The 25,824-nt window shown below is 41.4% G+C and overlaps 1 protein-coding gene across 12 annotated transcripts in view; it reads right to left on the bottom strand.

The window, feature by feature from the left end:
• PTPRT (protein tyrosine phosphatase receptor type T) overlaps positions 1-25,824 on the bottom strand; it is a 1,128,555-nt gene that overhangs the window by 228,484 nt on the left and 874,247 nt on the right. For all 12 annotated transcript variants that reach the window (XM_070051826.1, XM_051846098.2, XM_070051827.1 and 9 more), the window contains exon 12: positions 8,351-8,624. In XM_070051826.1, coding sequence (XP_069907927.1) covers positions 8,351-8,624 — 274 coding nt within the window. The remainder of the gene's footprint in view (positions 1-8,350; positions 8,625-25,824) is intronic.

Raw genomic sequence — 25,824 nt, 5'->3', positions numbered from 1 at the left:
TCTTAAGATTTTGTTATTTGTTAAAACAGAATACTTTATCCTAACCAATATTTTTAAAGATTTATTTATTTATTTGAAAGTCAGAGTTACACACAGAGAAGAGAGGCAAATAGAGAGGGAGAGAGGGGAGAGAGGGGAGACAGGGGAGGGAGGCGAGGAAGGGAGGGAGGGAGGGAGAGGGGGAGGGAGAGGGAGAGGGAGAGGGAGAGAGAGAGAGAGAGAGAGAGAGAGAGAGGGAGGGAGGGAGGGAGGGAGAGAGGGAGGGAGGGAGGGAGAGAGGGAGGGAGGGAGGTCCTCCACTGATGGTTCATTCCTCAGTTGGCTGCAATGGCTGGAGCTGCGCTGATCCGAAGCCAGGAGCTCCTTCCAGGTCTCCCACATAGGCGCAGGGGCCCAAGGACTTGGGCCATCTTCTACTGCTTTCCTAGGCCATAGCAGAGAGCTAGTTGGGAAGTGGAGTAGCCAGGTCTTGAACCGGTGCCCAAATGGGATGCCAGCACTTCAGGTCAGGGCATTAACCCGCTGCACCACAGTGCTGGCCCCTATCCTAACCAATATTGGGATTTTCTGACGAACTCCCTTGTGCCATACGATGTTTGTGATCTTAACTCCAAACTTCTTGAGCTAGTGTCTCTAACAGCTCCTCATTCCGTGGTTATAATGACATGTAAACAGCTACTGAACTAACAAGAGAACCAGGACACTGAATGGAAACGACAACATCATACCAAAAATACATAAAATATAGGCTCAATTATGTAAAAAAAATTCAACAGGAGCTGAGTTGGGCATTTAGTGCAATGGTAAAGATATTACTTGGAAGGGCCACATCCATATTAGAGTGCCTAAGTTTGAATTCTGGTTCTGCTTCTGATTCCAGATTTCTGGTAATGTACACCCTGGGTGGCTGCAGGTGATCACTCAGATGCTTGGGTCCCTGCCACCCAAGTCAAAGACCTGGATTGATTTTCTGGTCCATGACTTCAGTGGTGCTTACCCACAGCTACTGTGTGCATTTGGGAAGTGAAGCAGTGGATAGATTCATTCTCTCTCTCTCTCTTTCAAATAAATAAAAGCTTTAAAATTAAGATTGAACAAGATGAACAAGAGCAAATATTAAACTTGAAACCATGTATGAGGAGTTAAAGTAATAAACCCGGGCATGAGTCACAGGTGAGTCAAAACAGTTAACAGCTGGGATAGACGTGAGTCCTGATCCTCCAGAGGTAGGACGGTATGTGTTTTCATATGAAGTCTCCTGAGAAAACTGTGATATGCTTACTCAGGTAAGTAAGCTCCAACAACCTCCCTCTTAGGAGAAGACTCAGGAGAACAGAAAAGGGAGAACAAATATTACAGCTGTGATGTTATCAAAGATGCTTTTATATACACTCTCTTACTTACTCTCCCCAAGTTTTTGAGAGGTAGATCACTAGTTATGCCATGTATCTTGAATGGTTAAGTCACCTGTACAAGCACCCATAGCTGAGATCAGCCACAACTCAAAGCCAAGTCTGTCTGATGTCCAACTCTCAGTTCTTTCTATCCCAGTGTGCCCCCAGAAAAATCGTCCATGTGCAAACATTCTTTTAATAGCACTTGGACACAACTAAAATTATTTCTTCCAATTCATTCTGAGACACAAATTTTTTTTTAACCCAGCCACAGCTAGATCATCCCAACTATTACAATGTGATTGCACTGAAAACATGGTAATCCATTCAACATAGCATCTGGTGTCCAACTGCTCTCAAGAGGCAATTGAGTTCAAGAGTTGGAAAAGGATGTCAGAGAAAGAGAAAAATTCCTCTTCTACTTCCTACTTCTTTTATTTAGATCAGCATTTGGAAGAGGCATAATCCAGGTTAAATGAACCCCAGCATGATGAGAAGGATATGGCATGGAAAGAGTTTTTTTTCTGCATAAATAGGACATGTATAACAGCGTTGCTCAACAAAAGGTGGCTTCTGATGGATATTTGCGTGAATTCTCTACACTAGTTCTGCATCCAACCGTTAATTATGGTCTTTTCAACTTCACAATCATGGCTAATGGTGGTGGCGATGCAGGGAACAGTAGATTCAGCAGACCTCATTCTGGGACGAGTGGGAAAAAAAAAATGCAAACTGCACCCACCCGCTGTTTACAACGGAGACAGTTACTCTGGGTACCATTTGGAGGATCTGGAGGAAATCAAGACTGCCCAGGAGACTGAAGCTTCAGAAAGGAGACATCTGGGAGAAAAGTCTTACTAGTAAGATGGAAGGAAGAACCCTTTGGGCTAATGTATCTTGTTGAAAATGGCACAGAACCGTATCTCCCAATCTATACTGAATGGAAATTTAGACTGCACTGCCACTTATTTGATGCTTATCACTACTCAAGATCCTTTCTCATTCAATCCTCAAAATGACTGTGTAAAATATGTGCTACTATTTCAACTTACAAGCAAGGAAACTGAGAGCCACAGACCACAAGACAGAGTTCACATCCTCATTCATGCATTCATTCATCAAATGACTGTTGTCTATTATGTGTTAAACATTATACTCGGCATGGGGCTCTCAGTGAGGTAAGAGAGACATGTGGTACCCAAAAAATGTGCAATCACAAATATATTCAGTGTTCTCTCTGATATGTGGTAACTAATAGAGTACTTAGAGTGTAATCTATAGGAGTGAAACTGTTACTCTGAGATGTGATGATTTTCAACAGCCCATCCCTTGACGGTCAGGGAACAATGTTTTTCTTGTTTTGTTTTTTACTTCTTTTTATTCTTCATACTAATTGGTGAACTCTCTACGTGGGGTAGGGTTAATCTTATAAGTATAAAAATTAGCTGAAAATTGATCTCTATAAAAAATAAGAATGGGAAAGCAAGAGGGAGGTGGAAGAAAGGAGGAGCAGGGGCGGGAAGGAGGTGGGGAGGGAAGTGTCATTTTCCCAAATTGTGTACATTAAATGCATGAAGCTCTATTCCTTAAACAAAATAAAAAATACAAAGAATATATCCAGTGTTATAAAAATGGGCTAATCTTTAGTAGTCAGTACTATTGTGAGTTACTCTGGGATAATATGTGTAGGAAGTTCTCAGAGGTTGTGACACTGAAACAGATGCCTGAAAAACAATGAAGGAAAGGGATATTCAGATAAAATAACAGCTGTGTCAAGGCCCCAAAGTGAAAAAGTACCTTGGAATGTATGAGGAAAAAAATGTCTTAGGAGAAGTAGTTAAAATACAGCAGGCCTGGACTAACCATATCTGAAGTACAGTCCTAGGTTCTGGGGATCCTAATTTAAGGAAAAAAGAGTCTGTATGTCACACAGAAGAGAAAGTAGGATGAAAATGATCTATAAATCAAGCCATGTGAGAAATAAAAGAAGTAACTGCATATTAAATATCAATGAGAAAAGAGTTGGGTGGCCAGAGTTGGGTAGCCAGTACTATTATATTTCCTCTGAAAGGCTGACATGGGAAAGAAAGATTTGATTTGTTCAAATCAATACAAGTGGCCAAGAGGGTAGAATTAAGAATACATAATTTGGTTTTATCTAAGGAAAAAGTTATAGTAATTTTACCTGTTCCACAAAGGAATCAACTTCCTTTCACTCCAGAGAATTGCAGTGATCAAGCTGAAACCCTGCCAAGAACGCCTTATTGGAGATTTCTCTTTTGGCTTCTGCTCTATATTGCAGGGCACTTCAAACAGTGACTTGATCAGCTCTTGTCCTGACTGTTGATGTACAATGTAATACTTTATCCATTTTAGTATTTTTTTTGTTCTAGCACCATTGGTTGAACTCTGTAATTAACACACAATTATTCTTAGGTGTTTAAATTTTAACTGAAAAGTGATCCCTGTTAGGAATCTGGAAAACATTATGCTGAGTGAAATAAGCCAGTCCCAAAGGGACAAATATCTTATGTTCTCCCTGATCAGTGACAACTAACTGAGCACCAAAAAGGAAACCTGTTAAAGTGAAATGAACACTATGAGAAACGGTGACTTGATCAGCCCTTGCCCTGACTGTTGATGAACAACTTAATACATTATCCCTCTTAGTATTTTTTCTTTGTTTGTTCTACTTAATACTTTTGGTTGAATACTGTAATCAATACACAGTTATTCTTAAGTGTTGAAACTTAACTGAAAAGTGATCGCTGTTAAATATAGGAGTGGGAATGAGAGAGGGGAGATTGCAATTCGGGACATGCTCAAGCTGACTTACCTCAAACGGTAGACTTAGAAACATACCAGGGGATTCCAACTCAATCCCATCAAGGTGGCACGTACCAATGCCATCTCACTAGTCCCAGTGATCAATTTCAGTTCACAATTGATCATAATGATAGGACTAAGAGTCAAAGGGATCACATAAACAAGACTGATGTCTGCAAATACTAGCTGATAGAATAAAAAAGGGAGAGAAAGATCCAACATGGGAAGTGGGATACACAGCAGACCCATAGAATGGCAGATGTCTTAAACAGCACTCTGGCCTCAGAATCAGCCCTTAAGGCACACGGATCTGGCTGAAAAGCCCGTGAGAGTATTACAGGCATGGAAAACCAAGACACTTTGGCAAAAAAAAAAAAAAAAAAAAAACCTAAATGAAAGATCTCTGCAAGTGAGATCCCAGTGGAAAGAACAGGTCATCAAAGAACGAGGTACCTTTCTCTGAAGGGAGGAGAGAACTTCCACTTTGACTACGACCTTGTCTAAATATGGTCAGAGTCGGTGAACTCAAAAGGCTTCCATAGCCTTGGCAACTCATGACAAGAGCCTAGGGTGACTACTGAGGCCATAAACAAGAGGTCAATTTGTTAAGTCAACAACAGGAGTCACTGTGCACTTACTCCTCATCGGATCTCTGTCCTTAATGTGCTGTACATTGTGATTTAATGCTATAACTAGTACTCAAACAGTATTTTTCACTTTGTGTTTCTATGTGGGTGCAAACTGTTGAAATCTTTACTTAATATATGCTAAACTGATCTTCTGTATATAAAGAGAATTGAAAATGAATCTTGATGTGAATGGAAGGGGGGAGGGAGAGGGAAAGGGGAGGGTTGCGGGTGGGAGGGAAGTTATGGCGGGGGGGAAGCCATTGTAATCCATAAGCTGTACTTTGGAAATTTATATTCATTAAATAAAAGTTAAAAAAACAAGCTCATCCAACCCTTGTCCAAACAAATGGTCATGATATGGCCTGCTTCCCCCCAGTACAGGTGCTGAGGATTCAGTACCAAGGACAGTGCTCCCACAAAGGGAACTACCTTTGCTGTGTTTAAGAAAGCTTCAGTGGGTAAATGTGAGATTTCCAGCACATGTGTCTGTGAGCGGCTCACACTGTGTGAAAATGCCTTACAGGATCCTGAGTGTCATGCCTTAAAATGCACGTCACGAGTTCTCTACAGTGTTCAGAGGCTGGATTAGAATAGTCCACATTCACATACCATGTAGAGGTTACGACATGGCTTGATCTTCATGCAATGAACTAACTTTAATGAGTGACATCTGCATTCCTATGACTAATGATCATTTGACATGCTACTTCAGTTATTTATTTTTGGTCTCTCCCCTTCTAGAATGTAAACATAATGAAGACGGAGATTTTGGCTCATTTGCCTTACTGCTTTACTGCTAGCACTTAAGAAAATGCCTTTTTGACATATAGTACACGCATAGTAGTTGTTTCCTTAACTAATCAAGTATTTCTAACTATTTCAACATCTAAAAGTTGCACAGCTCCTAGGGTTTTATACAGGGGCAGTATGATTATAAAGGCTGCATTCAAAGCCACACTGCAAAGCTGACAAATCATCCTTAACATCAATAGAATAAAGATATCTAGACCCAAAATTCTTTCACTCTGTCTTGAGTAAAGTTGCAGGTAGGATAGGGAAGAGTTACACTGGCTGATAGTGAATGATTTAACCTGGCTCACAACCACCCTGAAACAAGCAAACCCAGATACTGAGAATGTCTTTCTGATGTACCTGCACAACAGCGACAAGGAATTTGTGGGTTATAACCGTTTCTCCCTCAAATCCTCCAGGCTTAACTGCATTGTCTACTGCCTTTTAAGAAACAGAGAAATCTGAGAGGGGCCAGACAGAGATTTTTTTAGGCCGAGAATGGCTTTTCCTATGATCTTTTCACCCAACTCCTTTCAGTAAAATTCAATGCTAAGTCAGTAACTTCAATCTACATGAAGTTTTTTCCTTGCCAGAAAAACACAATCCTGTGTATGCTCAGCTCCAACTGGTTTTCCTTTCTGTTCCTGTGAGGCCAACTGCACCTCCAAGATACCTGGCATAAGCACTCATTCAATTCTATTCTTGCTTCTGTGGCATTACAGGGAATCTTAGTTCCAAACGGAGAGTGTGCATGGTATAGGAAAGAAGGCGTAAGAAACGAAATGAGCCTGTTCATCCTGGAAAGAGTAGCAGAAACTACTTTCAAGACAAGGCAGCTTCATGGGGTCTGAGTTTTTGTGTTTTTTTTTTTTTTCCAATGACAAAAGCCCATGTCTTGAAAGGGAAGTCTCTGTCTATGATGTGATGTTTGGACAGAGAAACCTCCAACAGATTTCTGCCTTACCTACCATTCTGCTCTGGGCCAGTCATGCTTGAGCTGGGGAAACTCCTTCTAGCATAAATTTGCTGGCACCTACAGACTTGTCTACTGCTAGGTGCTGTGATTTTCTCAGTTAAGAATGTTGTATAGGGTTAACTGAATGCAATCAATTCTTCTAGTATGGGAACTCAACCACATCTTGTGATACATGCCAAGAATGGGGAAAGGCACAGCTGATCAGAGAGTTGGGCTGAACTAGTATACTGGCCAGCGTGGGATGCAGAGGACTGAGAACAAGAAGGGCCCCCACATGCTTCTGCCGATCTTTGTGTCTTCCTGCTCTGTACACCAGAGTGTTTCGTGCAGAGGGAAGAGCAGATGGACAGGTGGAAGGCAGTCTGGCGGCTTCTCTTTGTACTTTTATACTTGCTGTGAGGAGTGTTGCTTGAACCAGTAATAAATGCAGAACTGAAATATCAAAGTGGAATTTAAATGGGTATGTGGACATTCTAAATGTTAATTAGTTCCTCAATCCAGGTTTCTCAAAAGGCAATGACTGCTACCAACAAACTAAACTCTCTCTTGGCCACCCAGAGCCAGAACAGGCTGCCTCTACCACACTTCATCAAGTCTTTTTTTTTTTTCTCAGCCTTTCCTTCTCCAGCAAGTATCTCAGTTCTCCATATACACTGCACAACATGGCATAGGCTCCCTTTCATTTCTATAAGCTCTTAAAAGGAATAAACTGCATAACCTAATAAAAACCACAGGGCCTGGGATATGTCAGTGCTCATTAGATGCCTACTGATATATACTGAATGAAATACAGCACTTGTGGAGTGTGTCCACAAAAGCATCCTGAACGGAAAATACAAACTTGTGTGATGAGAGGAGCTGACGGTATTCAGCTTGCAGAAAAGAACACCAGATGGGTGTGTTTGTACCAGGAGGTAGGTGGCAGAAGAGATCATATGTAACCGAAAGAACACCAGCTGAGGGTTTCATAGGCCCTTGAGAGTGTAGATCAACAGCAATGTGTAGAAGCTACCATAAAAGAGATATTTCAGTAAGTACGTTAAAAATCTTCCTTAGAGCCACAACTCCTACCATGCCTACCCAAAGATCAACAAACCAAGTTCTCTGTCACTGTGGGTATTCAAGAATAAGCACTATCAACAATTAACTGTGATACTGTAATACGGATTGAAGCATTGTATTCTGGGGGGGGGGTGGAGTAGAAGGCAGGGAGGTGCTGGATGAGCTTTTCATGATTGACAAATATTTACTTTGCTTTTTGGGAAAAAAAACTATTTTTGAATGTGATCAGTGATAATGATGAAGGGAGGTAATGTTTACTAATCAACTAAAAGATGTTTAGTGAATTCATAGGTAGCAAATTGATAGTATCATTACTACAAAAGAAAAAATTAAGACTCGGACAGGCCATGTGATTTGCTCAAGTGAAGTACTTTCTCCATACTCTAACAAAGTCTCAAACTTTTTCTGTAAATGTCCATACAGCAAATATTTTAGGGCTTTAGGCTTACACGGTCTTTGTTGTAATTGCTCGACTCCAATTTTATACATCAGTTACGTAAATATAAAATGTAAATTCACAGGCACAGCCCTATTTTTAAAAATTCATTTAAAAAGGCATGGGGTTGGACGTGGCCCAGAGGCCTGAGTTTGTCCACCTCTGCTCTAAAGCCATGCCACGTTCTAATTTGATAAAGGAAAGATACAAACTGGCAAGGAAGGGCTATACTTACTCCATTTGCTTTGCTGAGAGCCTGGAAGTAGATGCTGTAGCTTTTTAGTGGGGAGAGAGGAGGGTTCCAGTAGCCATTATATGTCTTGTTGTCACCTACTGTAAATGGCTGAGTGACGGGCAAGTTGGCAGGCTTCAATTCAGCAGCAAAGTAGTGCAGAGAATCAAGGCTGGAGGCATTCCTGTAGCTCACTGGGACAGAAAAGCACTCAACGATGTCAGCTGCTCTCCGTGACTTCTGAAGTCGCTCCTCCTTGACAACCAGTTGATAAACACTGGACAGGAAAACAAGAGGTGAGTGAGCAGTTCTGGCAGGATGAGCCCCTAAGTTCCCATAGTGTCCGAACAGCTTCCCCTGTATGGACACATCATCCTCACTTCAGTCCACAGACAAATCTCCCTTCCGAGTTTCAGATTCTCAGATACACTAGTTTGAAGAAACCTGTTTCTGTTTGGGTGCCGCGAAGCCCGTTCATGCTGGACTTAGCCAAAAACTCACTCCAGCCCTAAGCTCTGAAAACCCACTTGCTCCTCATCCTCCATTTCTTCTTTTCGTGAAGATATAAGAAAGTGGCCAGATTCTAAGTCTTGAGCTTGCCCTTGGTTCCTAACTTTCCTCCTCTAGTCAACAGGCCCTGTTGGGTCAACTTCAGTGAGGTGTTTTTGTTTTTGTTTTTGTTTTTGTGTTTTTTTTTGACAGGCAGAGTGGACAGTGAGAGAGAGACAGACAGAGAGAAAGGTCTTCCTTTATGCCGTTGGTTCACCCTCCAATGGCTGCCGCGGCCGGCGCACTGATCCGATGGCAGGAGCCAGGCACTTATCCTGGTCTCCCATGGGGTGCAGGGCCCAAGTACTTGGGCCATCCTCCACTGCACTCCCGGGTCACAGCAGAGAGCTGGCCTGGAAGAGGGGCAACCGGGACAGAATCTGGCGCCCCGACTGGGACTAGAACCCGGTGTGCCGGCGCCGCAAGGTGGAGGATTAGCCTAGTGAGCCGCGGCACCGGCCTCAGTGAGGCTCTTCTACCTGCCCTCCTCCTCCTCGATATCCTTCCATTATAATGTATAGATTGGAAACTTCCCACCTCTTACCTGAACCCACCTGGCCTCTCTGAGTCTAATTTATTCAATCAGTTAATCTGTCCATCCACTGATCTTTTTAATCATAGAGCATTGACCCTCTTTAAGCACTTTCTTAGGCTCTCCATCATCTGAATTATACAACCCAAACTCTACACCCTCGCATTAGAAACTCCTTGTGGCTAGCTTCTACACTTCCTTTCAGAAGGTCTTCTTGTGAGACCTTTCTCACTCCAGCTTCTGCAGACTGCATGCTATTCGGGTCTCACGCCATGCCATCCCATTCCTGCTTCCTCTGGCTGCAGTGCTCTCCCTCTCTACCCACCTCTGCCTGAGGGTGCTTTTCCCTAAAGGCTGAGCCTATCTTTCACCTCCTTTATGCAACCTGTCCAGGCTTGCCTAGTCCGGATGAGTTATCTCCCTCATTAGTTCCCCTACAGCTCACTAATCACTATCTGTTTGGTTTTGTAATAACATGATATGGGACTACTGTCTTGCTGGCTAGACTGTGACCTTTTAGAACGTGGGAGTTGTGGCTTATTTGTCTCCGAATCACTCTCCCCACACTCACACTGCCCAGCTGGATGCCTGACACCCAGAAAGTGATCAATGAAAGCTTGTTCAAATGAATCAAATTAGATTGAATTAGAACTGAAAACAAGCATGAAAGCAAACATGACTAGATGCAGAAACTCTAATCAAGATAAACAGTGATTCTACTGCATTCCTCTCTGGTGATATCGTGTTGTTATTTTCAACTTGGAAGGATATGAGAAGGTACTAGACTGTGAATAGAGATGACGATTAAGCCTTTATTAAATATCAACTGTTAAAAAGGTATAGGTTTCCTTTGTCAAAGTTTGCTAAAAACCTTTGAAAATAGATAACATTTTTGCATCTCTTGAGTGCCTATGGTTTTTACTTCTCTTGAATAAATATTCTCTTTTTAGAACATATATTTTTAAAAAATTTATTAATTTATCGGGGTGAGGGAGAGGGAGTGAGGGGAAGAGAGAGAGAGGGAAAATCTTGTATCTGCTGGTTCACTGGTTCACCCCCCCCCAAAATGGTCCTAATGGCTGGGGCTGATCCAGGCCAAAGCCACAATTTGGAGCTCTATACTGGTCTCCCATCTCTCTTGGTCTCTATCTAGGGTGGCAGAGGCCAACTACTTGGGCCATCCTTCACTGACCTCCCAGGTGCATTGCCAGGATTAGAAGTGGAGAGGCCAGGACTCTGACTAGCACTCTGATTTGGGATGCTGGCATTGCACATGGCAGCTTAGCTTACTGTACCACAGGTCCTCTAGAAGGCTCCCTCCTACAAGATGTTCATTACACAAATCTCTTGGCTTTGATTGGAAGACAAAGCACCAATTGCCCAAAGAGTGCCCCAAAGGAGACTTCTGTGAAGTGATGAGACGGTAGCAGCAGAGGCCCCAAACAAACCTTTCAAAGATAATATAACAAGTACATGGATTATGAACAAAGGGTGGGGCAGGCTACCACACTTTGATCAGGTCACTCAGCAAAAGATGCTCGGTTAAGAAGCGCAACATGGGTGAAGACAGAGGCACAGAACTGTTTCATTAAGGAGAAATGGTTACAGAGGGACCCAAGGAAACATGACACTCTCAATAGGGAAAGCCATCCCTGGATTTCCTTGAGCAGGAGGAAGGCCAGTCAGGAAATGTGAAAGGGTCAGGGTTGTGAGTATATGATGCCTTTGGATGACTGTATATCTAGGTGGAGGGGAGCAACAGCTCAGTGAGCATGCCTGGTGCTCATGTTCACATCTTCATGAGAAGCTGGAAGTCCAGAGTGCATGTGAGTAATACGTGAGTTTTATTATTCAGCCAACCTCTCAAACAGTGCCTGCTGCAACTGAGTATGTACAGCATCAGTTTCTATGGTCTCTGCTCTCTATGATGGGATGGATCAAGAAGAACCATAAGTCTGGCCTCATGCACAACTCATCATTGGCATGAAATTGTGCAGTTGTGGATGGCCAAGAAAACTGGCCTTCGCTGGGCTGTGACCACTTGAATGCTACCAAGTCTCATAGATCTGTATAAGCATTGGCCTGTAACCCTGCCAATTCAATTATTGAAAATCCTCTTGTCAATTCAACCACACTCAACAGATTGCAGGTGAGGGTGCTAAGCCTGAGAAAGCAAGTGACCCATGAAGGTCAAACTGCAGCGAAAGTAGAGGCCTGGACATTTCGGTCAGAGTTCAGTATCCTTTATCTCTTATCCTCCTCCTTTCCTTGAAAATCAGCAAAACGTATTCAGGGCCATTTGTGCTTGTTTGATTTGGTGGCTGACGGCCTCTATCTCACCCATCCTCATGTAAAGCCACAAAAAAAACAGCAAAGGATATTTTTTGGATTACACTGTGCAGTCAACATATGGTTCATACATGACTTGGGTTATTATGCCCAAACATCCCCCAGAAAATTCCTCGGTCCCATTGTACCTGCAGCTTTCATTCAGAGAAGAATACGCAATTGCAGCCAGAGCCGTGTACACCGTCTTGTCAGATAAATGAGTTTGCCAGAGGATCCAGCCTCTTTCACAGACCAGGAGGTGGAGGGTAGAACAGCACTTTTAAGTTGTACAACCTTCCTTTCCCTGATAGAAGCACTTTAGGAAGGGGTGGGGCAAAGAAACACTAAACTGGGTGTTTCTTTTCTTTCTGATAGTAACTTTATTCTCGACAGTCTCTAGAGTATACAGTTATTGGAGAGCATGCTATTTTCAGTTTGCTGATAGTGATGAAACTGTACCTAAATGAGAACAGCTCCCCAAATGTCAGATCTCCAGCTCAAAAGAAGTAGTTGTAGCACGTTATTTAGGTTCATTTGGAAAGTGAAGAGACACCTTCAGTAGGGAAACCCTGACAGCAGGAGAGAAGAGTTAACTTAAAAAACTTCGCAATGGAAAGCATTTGTTCATAGAGTTTCCCTTTCCTTGACACCCCGTCTATCTCCCCAGCAAGGAGATGGACAACTAGGACCACACCCTTTGCATAACTCACCCTCACCTCTTGCAGGGCTCTGGAGCCTACTCACAATAAGGCACCTACTACAAAGTCAAGGAGAGTTTGTCCTTTCAGTGCAGGTGTTTCCTGCCATCTGGAGCAAGAATACTCCAGATCCCAGGTCCCCAACCCCCCAAAGGACAGTTGCTTCAGACACATTTAAGAATAAAACCTGCAGGATTCAGCCACAAGCTCTGGAAAGCCCTGCTGCTTGGCCACCTTGCTCCTGCTGGTCCTTAGCTAAGGTTTGCAGTGGTTATTTGTGCTTCTCTCATCAGATCCCACTAGAGCCATCCTTTCGTCATTAACAATGCCTGCATCTCTCTTCCTATACCTCAGGAAGACATTTCTAGCCAAGGGTGGTATCTACTCAGAATGTAAGTTTGGAGACTGATGGAGAATATGTGTTAGCTCACAATGAGGACTGCCCAACTCCAGGAAGGTATGCACTTCAGTGCATGTTCTCCCAGGAAGAGGCATGTCTTAGTTCAGATAACTTCAGAATCAGACCCTGGGCCAAGGTTTCAGTGCAAATGACAAACTGAGGAAGTGATCCTAGGAGCAACCAGTAAAGAGCGGGGGAGCAGGAGAGAAAAGGGGAGGAAGTGTGATACGAAGCAAAGTCCCAGTCAGCCTGATTCCACAGAGAGCTTGAGAACATGAACTGGTCCCAGGAGTCTGTCTCATCTCAAGTCAAGGGCATCTGAACCTTCAACACCAATCAGTTCCTGGTTATGGGCTGCCCACAGAAACACAAACTCTCAGGCACTCCCAACTCTGTTTGCAGGTCAGATGCGGGGGCTCTGGCAGCTGAATGGCAACCTGGAGAGAGCAGGTGTCACTTGAGAACCATTTGCATCATCACATACAGAAGCTGGGGGTGGGCACACTGCAGGAAAGGGGGCATGACATGAGATGGGTGAGTACAAACAGTGCCCCCTACAGGGCCTTTAGGAACAATGACTACATGGCCATTGCTTAAGGTCAGAGAAGTATTTTACCAAAAATTTGTTTCTACTGTTATTTCTAACTCTATACAGCTGAGGGACATGCTGCTCTCTGGTCAATCGAGTCTTCTCCATCACTGACTACTGAAGTGAGGGCTCAGGACAATCTTCTCAGACTCTTAACAGAGTTGCTCAACAGTTGCTGTAAATTGTCCCCCACTATGGCTGACATTAAAGCCAGTCAGGCACCCTAAAAATGCTAATTCCTTAGCCTCATCCCAGATTAACTGAATAAGAATCTTCAGGGAGGAGACTTCAGCATCAATACTTTTATAAAAAGTTCCATAGATGATTCTAATATATTTTTATGAAGCCACAATCCTAGGTTATTCTGGTGTGCATTCCTTTGCCCTTATATTTATTTATTCTAATATTTATGCCTTTATAACAAATAGGATCATAACCTTCAGCACTCTCATACTCTTGAAAAAATGACTTGGGTCATTTCAAGTTCAACAAAGCATTAATTCATAATTACCAGTATTCTTGATTTATTGTATATAACACGTCCTAATTTACTTCTTCCGTAGCTTTTATCAAAATTGGAACATGTCATGTCTGATTATTTGTTTACTAACTTACTGCACAAGTAAAAACAGACCATGAACTTCATGAGGTCTGAAATCTTGCTGTCTAGTTCATTGCTTCTAATACAGTACAAAAAAACAAAATTTGTTCACGCAGTATTAAAGAAATGTGTTTACAACAATTTATAAAATGAATCTGAAGTGCACATTCCTGCCAATCCTCACCACATGCTTCAATGCCTTTCTGTGGGCTCTTCCATCTGCCCCAAACGCCTTTCCCCCTCTGTGGCCTGAGAACTCCTCATCCAGTCCAAACCCAGATCAAACCTTACCCTTTCAGACAGGCCTCCCTCTCTTGACTTGCAAACCAAAGCCAGTCTTGCTTTCTTCTGTTCCCATAGCTCTTTGTCCCTACTTTTGTAATAGCTCCCACTGCTGTGGACTGAAATGACGGCTTCCCCCACCCCAAAAGGCTAACTGAGTGCTTACTGTCTGCCAGGTATGGTGCAAACACTCATTCTGTCTAGGATTTCCTTTGACTGTCACAGCTCTAAGAGGCAGGTGCTATTACTTCCATTTGACAAAATAAGGGTAATGCGATCATCAATGAAACACTGGCGAATCTCTTAGCATTCTTTTCTTCCACAAGAACACCTCTGATTTAATATTGAAAATCAATGGGGGAAAGCTTTTCTTTTATAGGGATTCGTTTTGTAGCCAGCTTGGTTAGCTTGCACACACAGTAGTTCCCTCTGATCTGTAGTTTTGCTTTCTGCAGTTTCAGTCAACTGTGGTAAAACACAGGCTAAAAAACATAAAATGGAAAACTTAAAAACAAAAATTTAATCCATTTTAAATTGTGCATCATTCTGAGCTGTTAAAAGCTTGCTCCTTCTCTCCAGGGTGTGAATCATCTCTTGCTCCAGTGTATTTGCACTGTGTGCACTCTTCAAGTGTGAGTCACTGAGCAGCCACCTATCAGATTATCTCTCATTGTATCATGGTGCCTGCATTTCCTTTAAGTGATGTGGTGAAAGCAAAGATACTGAGAGACAGAGACGTCACTCTCATAACTTTTCTTATAGCATATCATAATTATTATACTTTATTAGTAGTTATTGCTGCTTCTCTCTATATATATACTCTAAATATATATTATCTATATATGTGTGTGTGTATATATATGTGTGTGTGTGTATACATATAAACTTTGCCATACATAGAGTTCAGTACTATCCGTGGCTTTGAGCATCCACTGGGAGTCTTGGAATATATGCCCCATGGAGCAGGGTAACTAAATACATGATTTTAATATTATATACAAACACTGTGAATATCAAATATCTTCAGCTATTCCAGATAATCTGATGATTTAAGCAAACTCGTTAACTAAAAACAACCCCTTAATATCGGCACTGCTGAATACAGCTGAAAGCTCCTCTCAAGCCCAGTGCGGATTATGCGGTTCACTAACAGCTCTCCTTGTGACACAGTCATCTACAGGAACATGGAGACCAGCCATCTGCAGGAATGTGGGTAAATGCATGGCCCACAGGGGGTCTCTCTCGTGTGATCTCTGTACTTCACAAGTATAATGCAATTTCCCAAGGCAATAGGAAGCTGTTTTGCCTCTACATTTATCTAGATGGTTCCAGTGCCCTGTGCTGACAAGGGCAATGGAGAAAGTGCTGCACAATAACAAATGGAATTTCAATTGATTTATAAAAAGGATGGAATGACTCTAGCCACCTAAATAAGGTTAGTTAACAGTAAGAAAAATTTGTTTTATAAAACGGAGAATTCTGCAACACATCTTCAGGAGATTTTTAATGAAGCTTTTTTTTTTTTTCTTTTTTTCTTTTTTTCTTTTTTTTTACAGGCAGAGTGGACAGTGAGAGAGAGAGAGACAGAGAGAAAGGTGTTCCTTTTGCCGTTGGTTCACCCTCCAATGGCCGCCACGGCCAGCGCACCGTGCTGATCCGATGGCAGGAGCCAGGTACTTATCCTGGTCCTCCATGGGGTGCAGGGCCCAGGCACTTGGGCCATCCTCCACTGCACTCCCGGGCCACAGCAGAGAGCTGGCCTGGAAGAGGGGCAACTGGGACAGAATCTGGCACCCTGACCGGGACTAGAACCCGGTGTGCCAGGCCACAGGCGGAGGATTAGCCTAGTGAGCTGTGGCGCCGGTTGTAATGAAGCTTTTAAAAACATATTTGAGGGGCCAGTACTGTGGCATAGCTGGTAAAGCTGCTGCCTGCAGGGCCAGCATCACACATGAGGGCTGGTTTGAGTCCCGGCTGTTCCACTTCTGATCCAGCTCTCTGCTATGGCCTGGGAAAGAAAAAGATGGCTTAAGTCCTTGAGTCCTTGCACCCACGTGGGAGACCTGGAAGAAGCTCCTGGCTCCGGATAGGTGTAGCTTTGGCCGTTGTGGCCAATTGGGGAGTGAACCAGCAAATGGAAGACCTCTCTCTCTCTCTCTCTCTCTCTCTCTGCCTCTCCTTCTCTCTCTCTATAAATCTGACTTTCAAATAAAATAAACAATTCTTAAAAAAAAACATATTTGAAAGGGAGAGAGAGAGAGAGAGGGGACGCGAGCAGGAGATTCCTTACAATGGCTCACTCCCCCAATCCCTCAACAGCTACAGCCGAAGCCAGGAGCCCAGAACTCACCTGGGTCTCCCACATGGGTGGTAGGGGCCCCAAGAACTTAGCCATCATCTTCTGCTTTCCCAGCATGTTAGCATGGAGCTGGTTCGGAAACAGAGCAGCTGGGACTCAAACTAGCACTCGATATGAGATGCCAGCATTGCAAGCTGAACCTGCTATACCACAATGCTGGCCCCAACAATGCTGATTAGAACACAGTATTATTATATAGGTCTAGTCCAAGATCTGCTTGTACCTAGCTCTAATGACCTTGAGCAAGTGACTTAATCTTGCAGCAGGACACAGCTACTGTTCTTTTCAAGCCCTCTTTCTGGTCATATTAGATCTATCCTCTGAGTATGTCTTACTGATTTTTCAGAGGGCTGTCCTAAAACTACTGGGAACTTTGATTGATAAACAAAACTCATACCCATATCTAGCATTGGACTAACACTGGCCTGTGACTATGTTGGACAAAAGTGGATAAATTGTGTTCCATTGCCTCAAAGCATACAGGCTCAACCAGAAATTCATTTTCCAGAGTTTGGCACAGAACCACACTTTTGCTTGGTATGTTTACCTTACTTAAAGGTTCTACGGGGGATACCTTCCTCATAAGTCACTTGTGTGCAAATCCTAGGCCCACAGGTCTACTTTTGGGAGAAATCAGCCTAAAATAACATTTATATACCTCCATTTCATCTTAGCTAAAACTTCCAATGTGGATCTTTGTCAAATGTGGAATGCACAAAATTGTCAACATCAACCACTTTAGGGTGGCTGGAGGAAAATTTATAGCTCTAAAAACCTGTATCAGAAAAGAACAAATATGTCCAGTCAAAAAATCTAACTTGTTACCTCAAGACAATAGAAAAGCATAGACTAAACCCCAAACAGTGGAAAGAATATAATGAAGATCCGAGCAAGATCAGAGTAGAAATCAGTGAACTAGAAGCCATAAATATAAGCAAAATTTCTAATGAAATAACAGTTGGCTTTCTATGAAGATCACACAAATTAAAAAACCAAAGAAGAGAGAGTTTTGGATGTTTTAACTACAAAGAAATGCTAAATGCTACAAAAGAAAAAATAATTACCCTTAGACACTGCAGAATGTATACACACATTGAAACATCACATAAACTTCATAAGTGTGACAATTTTTTATGTCAAAATTGTTTTTTTTTTTTTTGACAGGCAGAGTGGACAGTGAGAGAGAGAGAGAGACAGAAAGAAAGGTCTTCCTTTTCCATTGGTTCACACCACAATGGCTGCTGCAGCCGGCACACTGCACTGATCTGAAGCCAGGAGCCAGGTGCTTCTCCTGGTCTCTCATGCGGGTGCAGGACCCAAGCACTTGGGCCATCCTCCACTGCACTCCTGGGCCACAGCAGAGAGCTGCACTGGAAGAGGAGCAACGGGGACAGAATCTGGCGCCCCGACCGGGACTAGAACCCCATGTGCCGGGCCACAGGCGGAAGATTAGCCTATTGAGCTGCGGCGCCAGCCAAAATTGTTTTCTAAAAAAAAAAAAATAACTATAGTGATCAAGAGCAAAGGAGAAATATAAATTATAAACAGAAACAAAAGAAGGGACATCATTTTTGACAATATAGAAATTAGAACACAAGGTGATCCTATGAGAAATTCTATACCAAAATCCTAACAGTATCAATGAAACAGATAATTTACCAAAACTGACTCATGAAAAATAGAAATGTTCAACAGTCCTATAACCAGCAGAATAGTTGATTTGGTAATTAAAATCCATGCCACAAGAAAGTCCAATGCCTATGGGTTCACTGCTAACCATTATGAAATATTTAAAGAAGAGTTTTATTCTTATCTGCAAAACAGCAGAGAGGATTGAACACATTACAACTCATTCTGTAAAGTGTAATTATCAAACCAAAGGAATACATAGCAATAAAAGAAAAAGAAAAACATTATTTAAAAATTTGAGGATAATTCAAAAAGTTTATGAAAAAGGAATTAAAAGTTATGTTTCTTTTGGTGTAAGAAAATATTTGAAATCTATAAATCATTTTCATAATACAAATTTTCCATGACTTTTTGAAAATCCCATGTATACATGGATTTCACATTGTTTTCACCGAAACAAATGTGCCTTTGATTCCAGTTTCCATGAACTTTTTGAAGTGTGCTTACGGACTAAAGATATAACCAAATATTAGAACACTTAATCTAGTAATTTATATTATACATCATTACTGAGATGTACCCCAGAGATATAGGTTGGTTTAATATCAAATAACCTGCTCCAGCACTGTGGCGAAGCAGGTAAAGCCACCACTTGCAGTGCCAGCATCCTATATGGGCACCAGTTTGAGTCTCAGCTATTGCACTTCCAATCCAGCTCTCTGCTATGGCCTGGGAAAGCAGAAGACGATAACCCCATTCCTTGAGTCCCTGCACCCCTGTGGGATACCCGGAAGAAGTTTCTGGCTCCTGGCTTCAGATGGGCTCAACTTCAGCCATTGTGGCCATTTAGGGAGTGAACCAGCAGATGCAAGACCTCTCTCTCTCTGCCTCTGCCTCTCTATAACTCCCTGCCTTTCAAATAAAGAAATAAATAAATATTTTAAAAATCCAATGATCATTATTGTAATGTATTACTAGAATAAAAAATAAAAACTACAAAATCATCTCAATGGCTGTAGAAAACACATGGATAAAATGCAATACATATTTATGATTAAAAAGTACTATAGAAAAGAAAGTAGAGTTAGAAAGGAACTTTCTAAATCAGATAAACGCCATCTACAAAGCACATAGAACCAACATTATACTCAATGGTAAGAGTGAATCCATTCCCTCTTAAATTAGGATTCCAAAAAATATGTCTGAGTAACATTGTGCAGAGGATTTTAACCAGTGAAACAAGGTGAACTAGTTAATGAATTAATTTAATAATAGCAAACAGTTGGAAAGGAAGAAGTAAAAACTTTTTATTCACACATGACACAATCCTGTACATAGACAATTTTAAGGATTTTCCACACACACACACACACACCCCACCTAGAACACATGATTTCAATAAAGTCACAAGACACCAGAAAAATACAAAAAAACATTGTATTTTATCACTAGCCAAGAAAATGAAATTATATAATAATGTCTAAATCATTAAAAAGAATAATAAATTTAACAAAAATGAAACACCTGTATATTAAAAAATAAATGTTGTTGCTGAAATAATATGAAGGAGAGGTAGTAAATGGAAAGGCATTCCATGTTCATGGATTGGAATAATCAATATCGTTAAGAGAGTAATTCTCTCCAAATTGATCTGTAGATTTAGTGTGATCCATACCAGAATCTCACAATACTTTGCAAAAACTACCAAAGTAACCCAAATGTGTATGGAATGCAAGGAGACAAAATAGAATACTTTTTAAAAATTAAGAACAACACAACATACAGTTTCTGACTTCATAAATTATAAAACCAGTACAGTGTAGTACTGGTAGAAGGATAGACATATAGATCGATGAAAGAGAGCTGAGAATTGCCAAATAAACTACTACATTTATGACTTAAGACAATTAAATAGTAATAGGATAGTCTTTTCCAGGTCAATCAAATATCCAGATGCAAAATCTAAATCTAAATTCACACTATATACAAATGAACAGAAAATGGGTCCTAGTTCTAAATGCAAGAGCTAAAACTAAAACTAAAATAATTCTAGGGGAAAATCTTCATGACCATGGATTAGGAAAAAAGTGTATAGATAAAACACCAAATTCATGATCCATTGATAGGAAGAAAAGATAATGTGATATAGGTAGGTTTTTTAAAATTGTGCTTCAAAAATATTAAGCAAATTCAAATATAAGTAATGGACTGACAATATTTCCAAATTACATCTATGATAAGCCTTACATCCAACATGTATAATGGTCCACTACAGTTCACTGATAGAAGTTCAATTTAGAAACAGCAAAATATTTGACTAGACATTTCACCAAAGAACAGTCTGACATTTCCTTAAAAAGATAAATATAAAAACTACCATCCTTGGGGTGGGTACTGTAGTGTGATGGATTAAGCTGCTGCTTGGGAGGCTGGTATCCCATATTGGAGTGTCAACTTGAGTCCTGGCTACTCTGCTTTTAATCCACATTTCTGCTACTGTATCCTGGGAGGCAGCTGATAATGGTCAAAGTGCTTAGGTCCCTACCACCCACATAGGAGATCCAGATGGAGTTAAAAGCTACTGGCTTTGGCCTGGCCCAGTCCTGGCTCTTGCAGACATTTGGGGAGTGAACCAGTGGATGGAAGATCTCCCACTCTGTATATGTTACTTTTTTCTAGTGGATATAAATATTTGTAAAAATTTTTTAAATTAAAAACCCTACAACCAATCCAGTTATTCCATGTCTAGGTATCTAACCAATATTAATAAAGGCACATGTTCACATAAAGATGTGTACACAACTGTTCATAGCAGTATTACTCATAGCAGACAAAATGTGAAAATAATTTACATGTCCTTTACTTGTATGTGGATAAACAATATATGGTATGTGTAAACAACAGACATTATTTAGAAATTAAAAAAAAAAAAAAAACAAATTACTCATACACTCTACATGGGTGAAGCCCCAAAGCACTATGCTAGGTAAGAGAAGTCAGATGCAGAAGACTACATTATCATGTAATTCAATTCATATTACATATCAAGAAAAGACACTTATAAAGACAGAAATCTGGTTAGTGACTGCTTGGGACTGGAAGCAGGATGAGGAACCAAAAGCACATGGGAACAGGAGACTGTGTGGTATGCTCAAAATGTTCTCAAATGAGGTTGTGGTGATAACTGCACAACCCCATAAATTTACTGAAAATCACTGAATTGTATACTTAATAAGGGTGAATTTTACGGTACGTGAATTATACTTTAAAAAAGATGTTAAAGAAATGAGAGAAATGGACTGAATAAACTTAATAGTTCTTTCTCCTTTCAAAAGTCTATGCTTTAGTCTTCACCTATGCATAAATTTTAATACAAGAATGCTATGATAAACCATTGGTGTTACTGGACAAGTCAGGCTAAGAAACAAGTATGAACCTGTAACATGCAACAAAATCTAGCTTTGCAATTTCATTCTCCACGCAAAAGGTCAGTGGGAGCTGAAATTTACAATGATATGTCTTAGTTAACCAACCTCTCTTCCAAGGCTCTGGGAATTCCTGCTGCTATTCACTCTATGCCCATCCAAACAGTTCTCAGAGCAGACAAACAAACGGGAGGAGAGAGATACATTTTGGCAGCTTATTGTCAGAGTGTATACATGTACAGTTTTACCTGACCTCTGACTAGCTCTGTGACCTATCACCTTCTGTCCTTTGTACTCTTGTCCGTTAGACGTTTATTGGCAGGTGAAATTTGAGGATGGTAGATTCTGGGTCCTGCGTGCTTAGAACTGAGATGGAGAAGACAAACACTAACTGTTCATCACAATTCAATGAAGTGAGACAAGGGGGAGGAGGAACTCTCCCGGGGAAGGATTCTGAGAAGAGGGGAGCCTACAGAGCAGTGTAAGGGCTGAACAAGATCAAGTGTCTGGGGTGTGCTTTCGGGAAAGTGCTCTAGAAAAGCTGGCCAGCAGCATCATGATGGCTGCAGGCTCCTTCAGTGCAGTCGTACTGAGAACAACACACGGTGGCCTTGTGCTTCATTTGTACCCGTCTCCTGTGGCTGAATTGCATTGGATAAACTTAATAAAAAAAGGGATTTTGTGCAGAAATTAGGGGAAGGACAATGTTGTATAAAGGATTAATTCCATTGAAGAATTCGTGTAAATTTTACTTATTTTCACATGAAAGCAAAAGTAGACTTATGAAGAGAACCAGGACAACCATCTGGTGATAGCTAGGGCTTCGGATCCTCTTCCTCAGTATTTACAAAAACATATAACTAGCATTCACTAAGTGTATGTTGGGGTTGAGATGCATTTTTTACATCAAAATGTAGAAGACATGGGTATTGCCTACAAGTATTTTCCCTCAACCATGACTCCTCTCCCTTGTAATATCATACATCCAGCCTGTAACTAAATACTGCAGCTCCCAATTCAATAGAGATACCCAGAATGTGACCACTTCTCATTGTCCTTAGCTACACCTCTGGACCAAGCCTCTACCTTGTCTTGATTGGATTATGGCAAGAGCCTTCCACCTCCTCTCCCTGCTTCCACTCTTGCTCCCAACAATTTATATTTAAGAGAGGGGCCAGAGTGATCATTTATGAACACTAGACTTAGGGCCAGCATTGTGGCATACCCGGTAGGGCTGCCATTTACAACACCAGTATTCCCTGTGGGTGCCATTTCAAGTTCTGGCTGCTCCACTTTCGATCCAACTCCCTGCTAATAGCCTGGGAAAAGCAGTGGGAGATGGCCCAAGTGCTTGGGCTTCTGCACCCATGTGGAGATCTGGAAGAAGCTCCAGGCTCTTGGCTTCAGCCTGGATCCACCCTAGCCATTGTGGCCACTTGGTAAGTGACCTAGTGGATAGAATATGTGTGTGTGTGTTTGTGTGTGTGTGTGTGTCCCTCTCTGTGTAACTCTAATAAATAATTATATCTTAAAAAATAAATGAGCATGAGACTTCTATGCAAAGCTCTCCTAGCACTCCCACCTTACTAAAAATAAAAGGCAACATAAAGGCCCACTCTTGGGAACTCAGACTTTTCTCTTCAATTCTCCAGCGACAGGTGCATGCTTGCTGTTCCTGGAACACCTAGACATGCTTCCATCTCAAGATCTTTATATTTACTATCTCCCATGTATGGAATGCTCTTACCTTGGATACAAGAACCCTTAGAAAGTTTGCTTCTTCATCTCTGTCTGTGGAGTCTGACTTGATGATTGTATTTAAAATAGCTATCCAAACCTACAGCATCCTGTTACACTTCCCTGCCTAATTTTTCTTATAGTCATCTAGCACATCTAAGAGGTTGAGTCATTTCACAAAAGGATTGTAAGCATTGTGAATGTCAACCTTCCTTTGAGAAAAAGCAACTAGAAAGACAGGAGGCCAGTGAGGTGATATTTGGGTGAATGACCTTGATCACGTGACCTTTTCTAAGGCAGCACCAAACTTAAAAGCAAAGTTGAGGTTGCAGCTCTGACCCTGGAACACTCAGTCTGACATGCTGAGCAAGTCACTCTACTCACATCTAACATGGGATAATTCTGACCAATGCAACAAGACACAAAACAGAAAAAATACACATTTTTAGAAAGGAACGCAATTCATCATCATTTGCAGATAATATGACTGTGACCTAATACACTGAAGGGAATCAACTGAAAGACTTTTAAAATTAATGAAAGAATCCAGGAAAGTGGTTTGATAGAAGATAGAGATAAATAAACTGTACACCATGAAAAATGAGCTAGAAGATGTAATGGAAAAAATCCTTTTCAAATAGAGTCCTTTAAAAATAGCTGGGGATAACACAAATGAGAAATGTGCAGGACCGACATTGGGAGAAAAGTCCACTGAGTAATATTTTAGAAAAATCTTCAGCCACTAGCAGAGGGCTCGGCAGGCTGGGTGTTAAATAACTGTACCAAGCTACAGATGAATAAATGAACAGAAATGCTGATGTCCTAGGTGAAAACACCACATAGTATAAAGATGTCAATTCCTGCCGAATAGATGTACTGTTTTCTCTGAGAAAAAGAAAACTGTATAAAATACGGGACAGTCAGGTGATAAGATTTGTTGTTTGTTTAAAATAGTGAATAAGGTTGAGATCTTTTTTTAAAAAAAAATGAATCAGGGTGAAATTATAATAAACTGGAGTTTACATATATAAATTTTTAATTTTTAAAAATTTATTTGAAAAGCAGAGTTACAGAGAGGCAGAGAAAGAGAGGAGATAGGAGAGAGGGGAGAGAGGAGAGATAGGGGAGGGAGGAGAGATAGGGGAGGGAGGGAGGGAGGGGGAAAGAGGTCTGTCATCTGCTGGTCCACTCTCCAAATGGCTTCAATGGCTGGAGCTATGCCAATTCAAACCCAGGAGCTTCTTCCAGGTCTTCCACAGGGGTGCAGGGGCCGAAGGACTTGGGCCATCTTCTACTGGTTTCCCAAGCCATAGCAGAGAGCTGGATCAGAAGTGGAGCAGCCAGGATTTGAACCAGTGCCCATATGGGATGCTGGTGCTGCAGGTGGCAGCTTTACCTACTATACCACAGCACCGGCACCTGGAGTTTATACTTTTAAAAGATTTTTTTATTTGTTTGAAAGTCAGAGTTATGGGCTGGAGGGAGGAGGTGAGAGATCCATCTTCCATCTGGTGGTTCACTTCCCAAGTGGTTGCAAGGGCCAGGATAGAGCCAGAGAGAAGCCAGAAGCTTCTTCCAGGTCTCCCACATGGGTGCAGAGGCCCAAGCACATGGATCATCTTCTGCTGATTTTCCCAGGCTCATTAGCAAGGAGGTGGATTGGAAGTGGAGCAGCTGGGACTTAAACTAGTGATCCTAGCATTGCAGGCAGTAGCTTTATCCACTACATCACAATGCCAGTACAGAGTTTATTATATCAATAATTATACTTAAGTACAAGTTAGACAAAAATGGGATAAGGCATTCTCTGTCTCTGTGTGTGTGCATATTTAAGAAAGACAGAGAGAGGAAGAGATTTATGCATACAAATACAATTAATGTAAGTCCATAGAAAAGGGAATACCGTTGAGAAAATGCCACAATTACGCAAAAAAAAAAAAAATTTAAGAACTCATCACATTTGAAAAACCACAGGATATTTCAATATCTCACAATTTAATTTAGTTTATTAAAAATAATTCAGGATGTCCATGCCAATCCAATATAATGTACAGCTCTTGGCTGAGGCTGGATGAGTTGGTTAAAGCCTTAAAGGCCAATTAATTGGGATGATTGGGGATACTGAACATGAGCTATGTACTGGACACTACTGTTACACAGACTTTACATTTCTCAAGTGTGATGTTTTCCTTGCAGCTCTGTAAAGGTTAACCTTTTCCTTAACAGGTATAAATGAAAGGTTTTGGACTGGTGTGATTACTACAGCTCACCCTCCAACGATCCAGCAACCACTTGAGAGAGGAATAAATAAATATGGCAAAATGCTTACAAATGGAAAATCTGGGAGA

This window comes from Oryctolagus cuniculus, chromosome 11 (genome assembly GCF_964237555.1).
Source record: "Oryctolagus cuniculus chromosome 11, mOryCun1.1, whole genome shotgun sequence".
Lineage (NCBI taxonomy): Eukaryota > Metazoa > Chordata > Mammalia > Lagomorpha > Leporidae > Oryctolagus > Oryctolagus cuniculus.
This window is presented reverse-complemented; position numbering and strand designations above follow the sequence as displayed.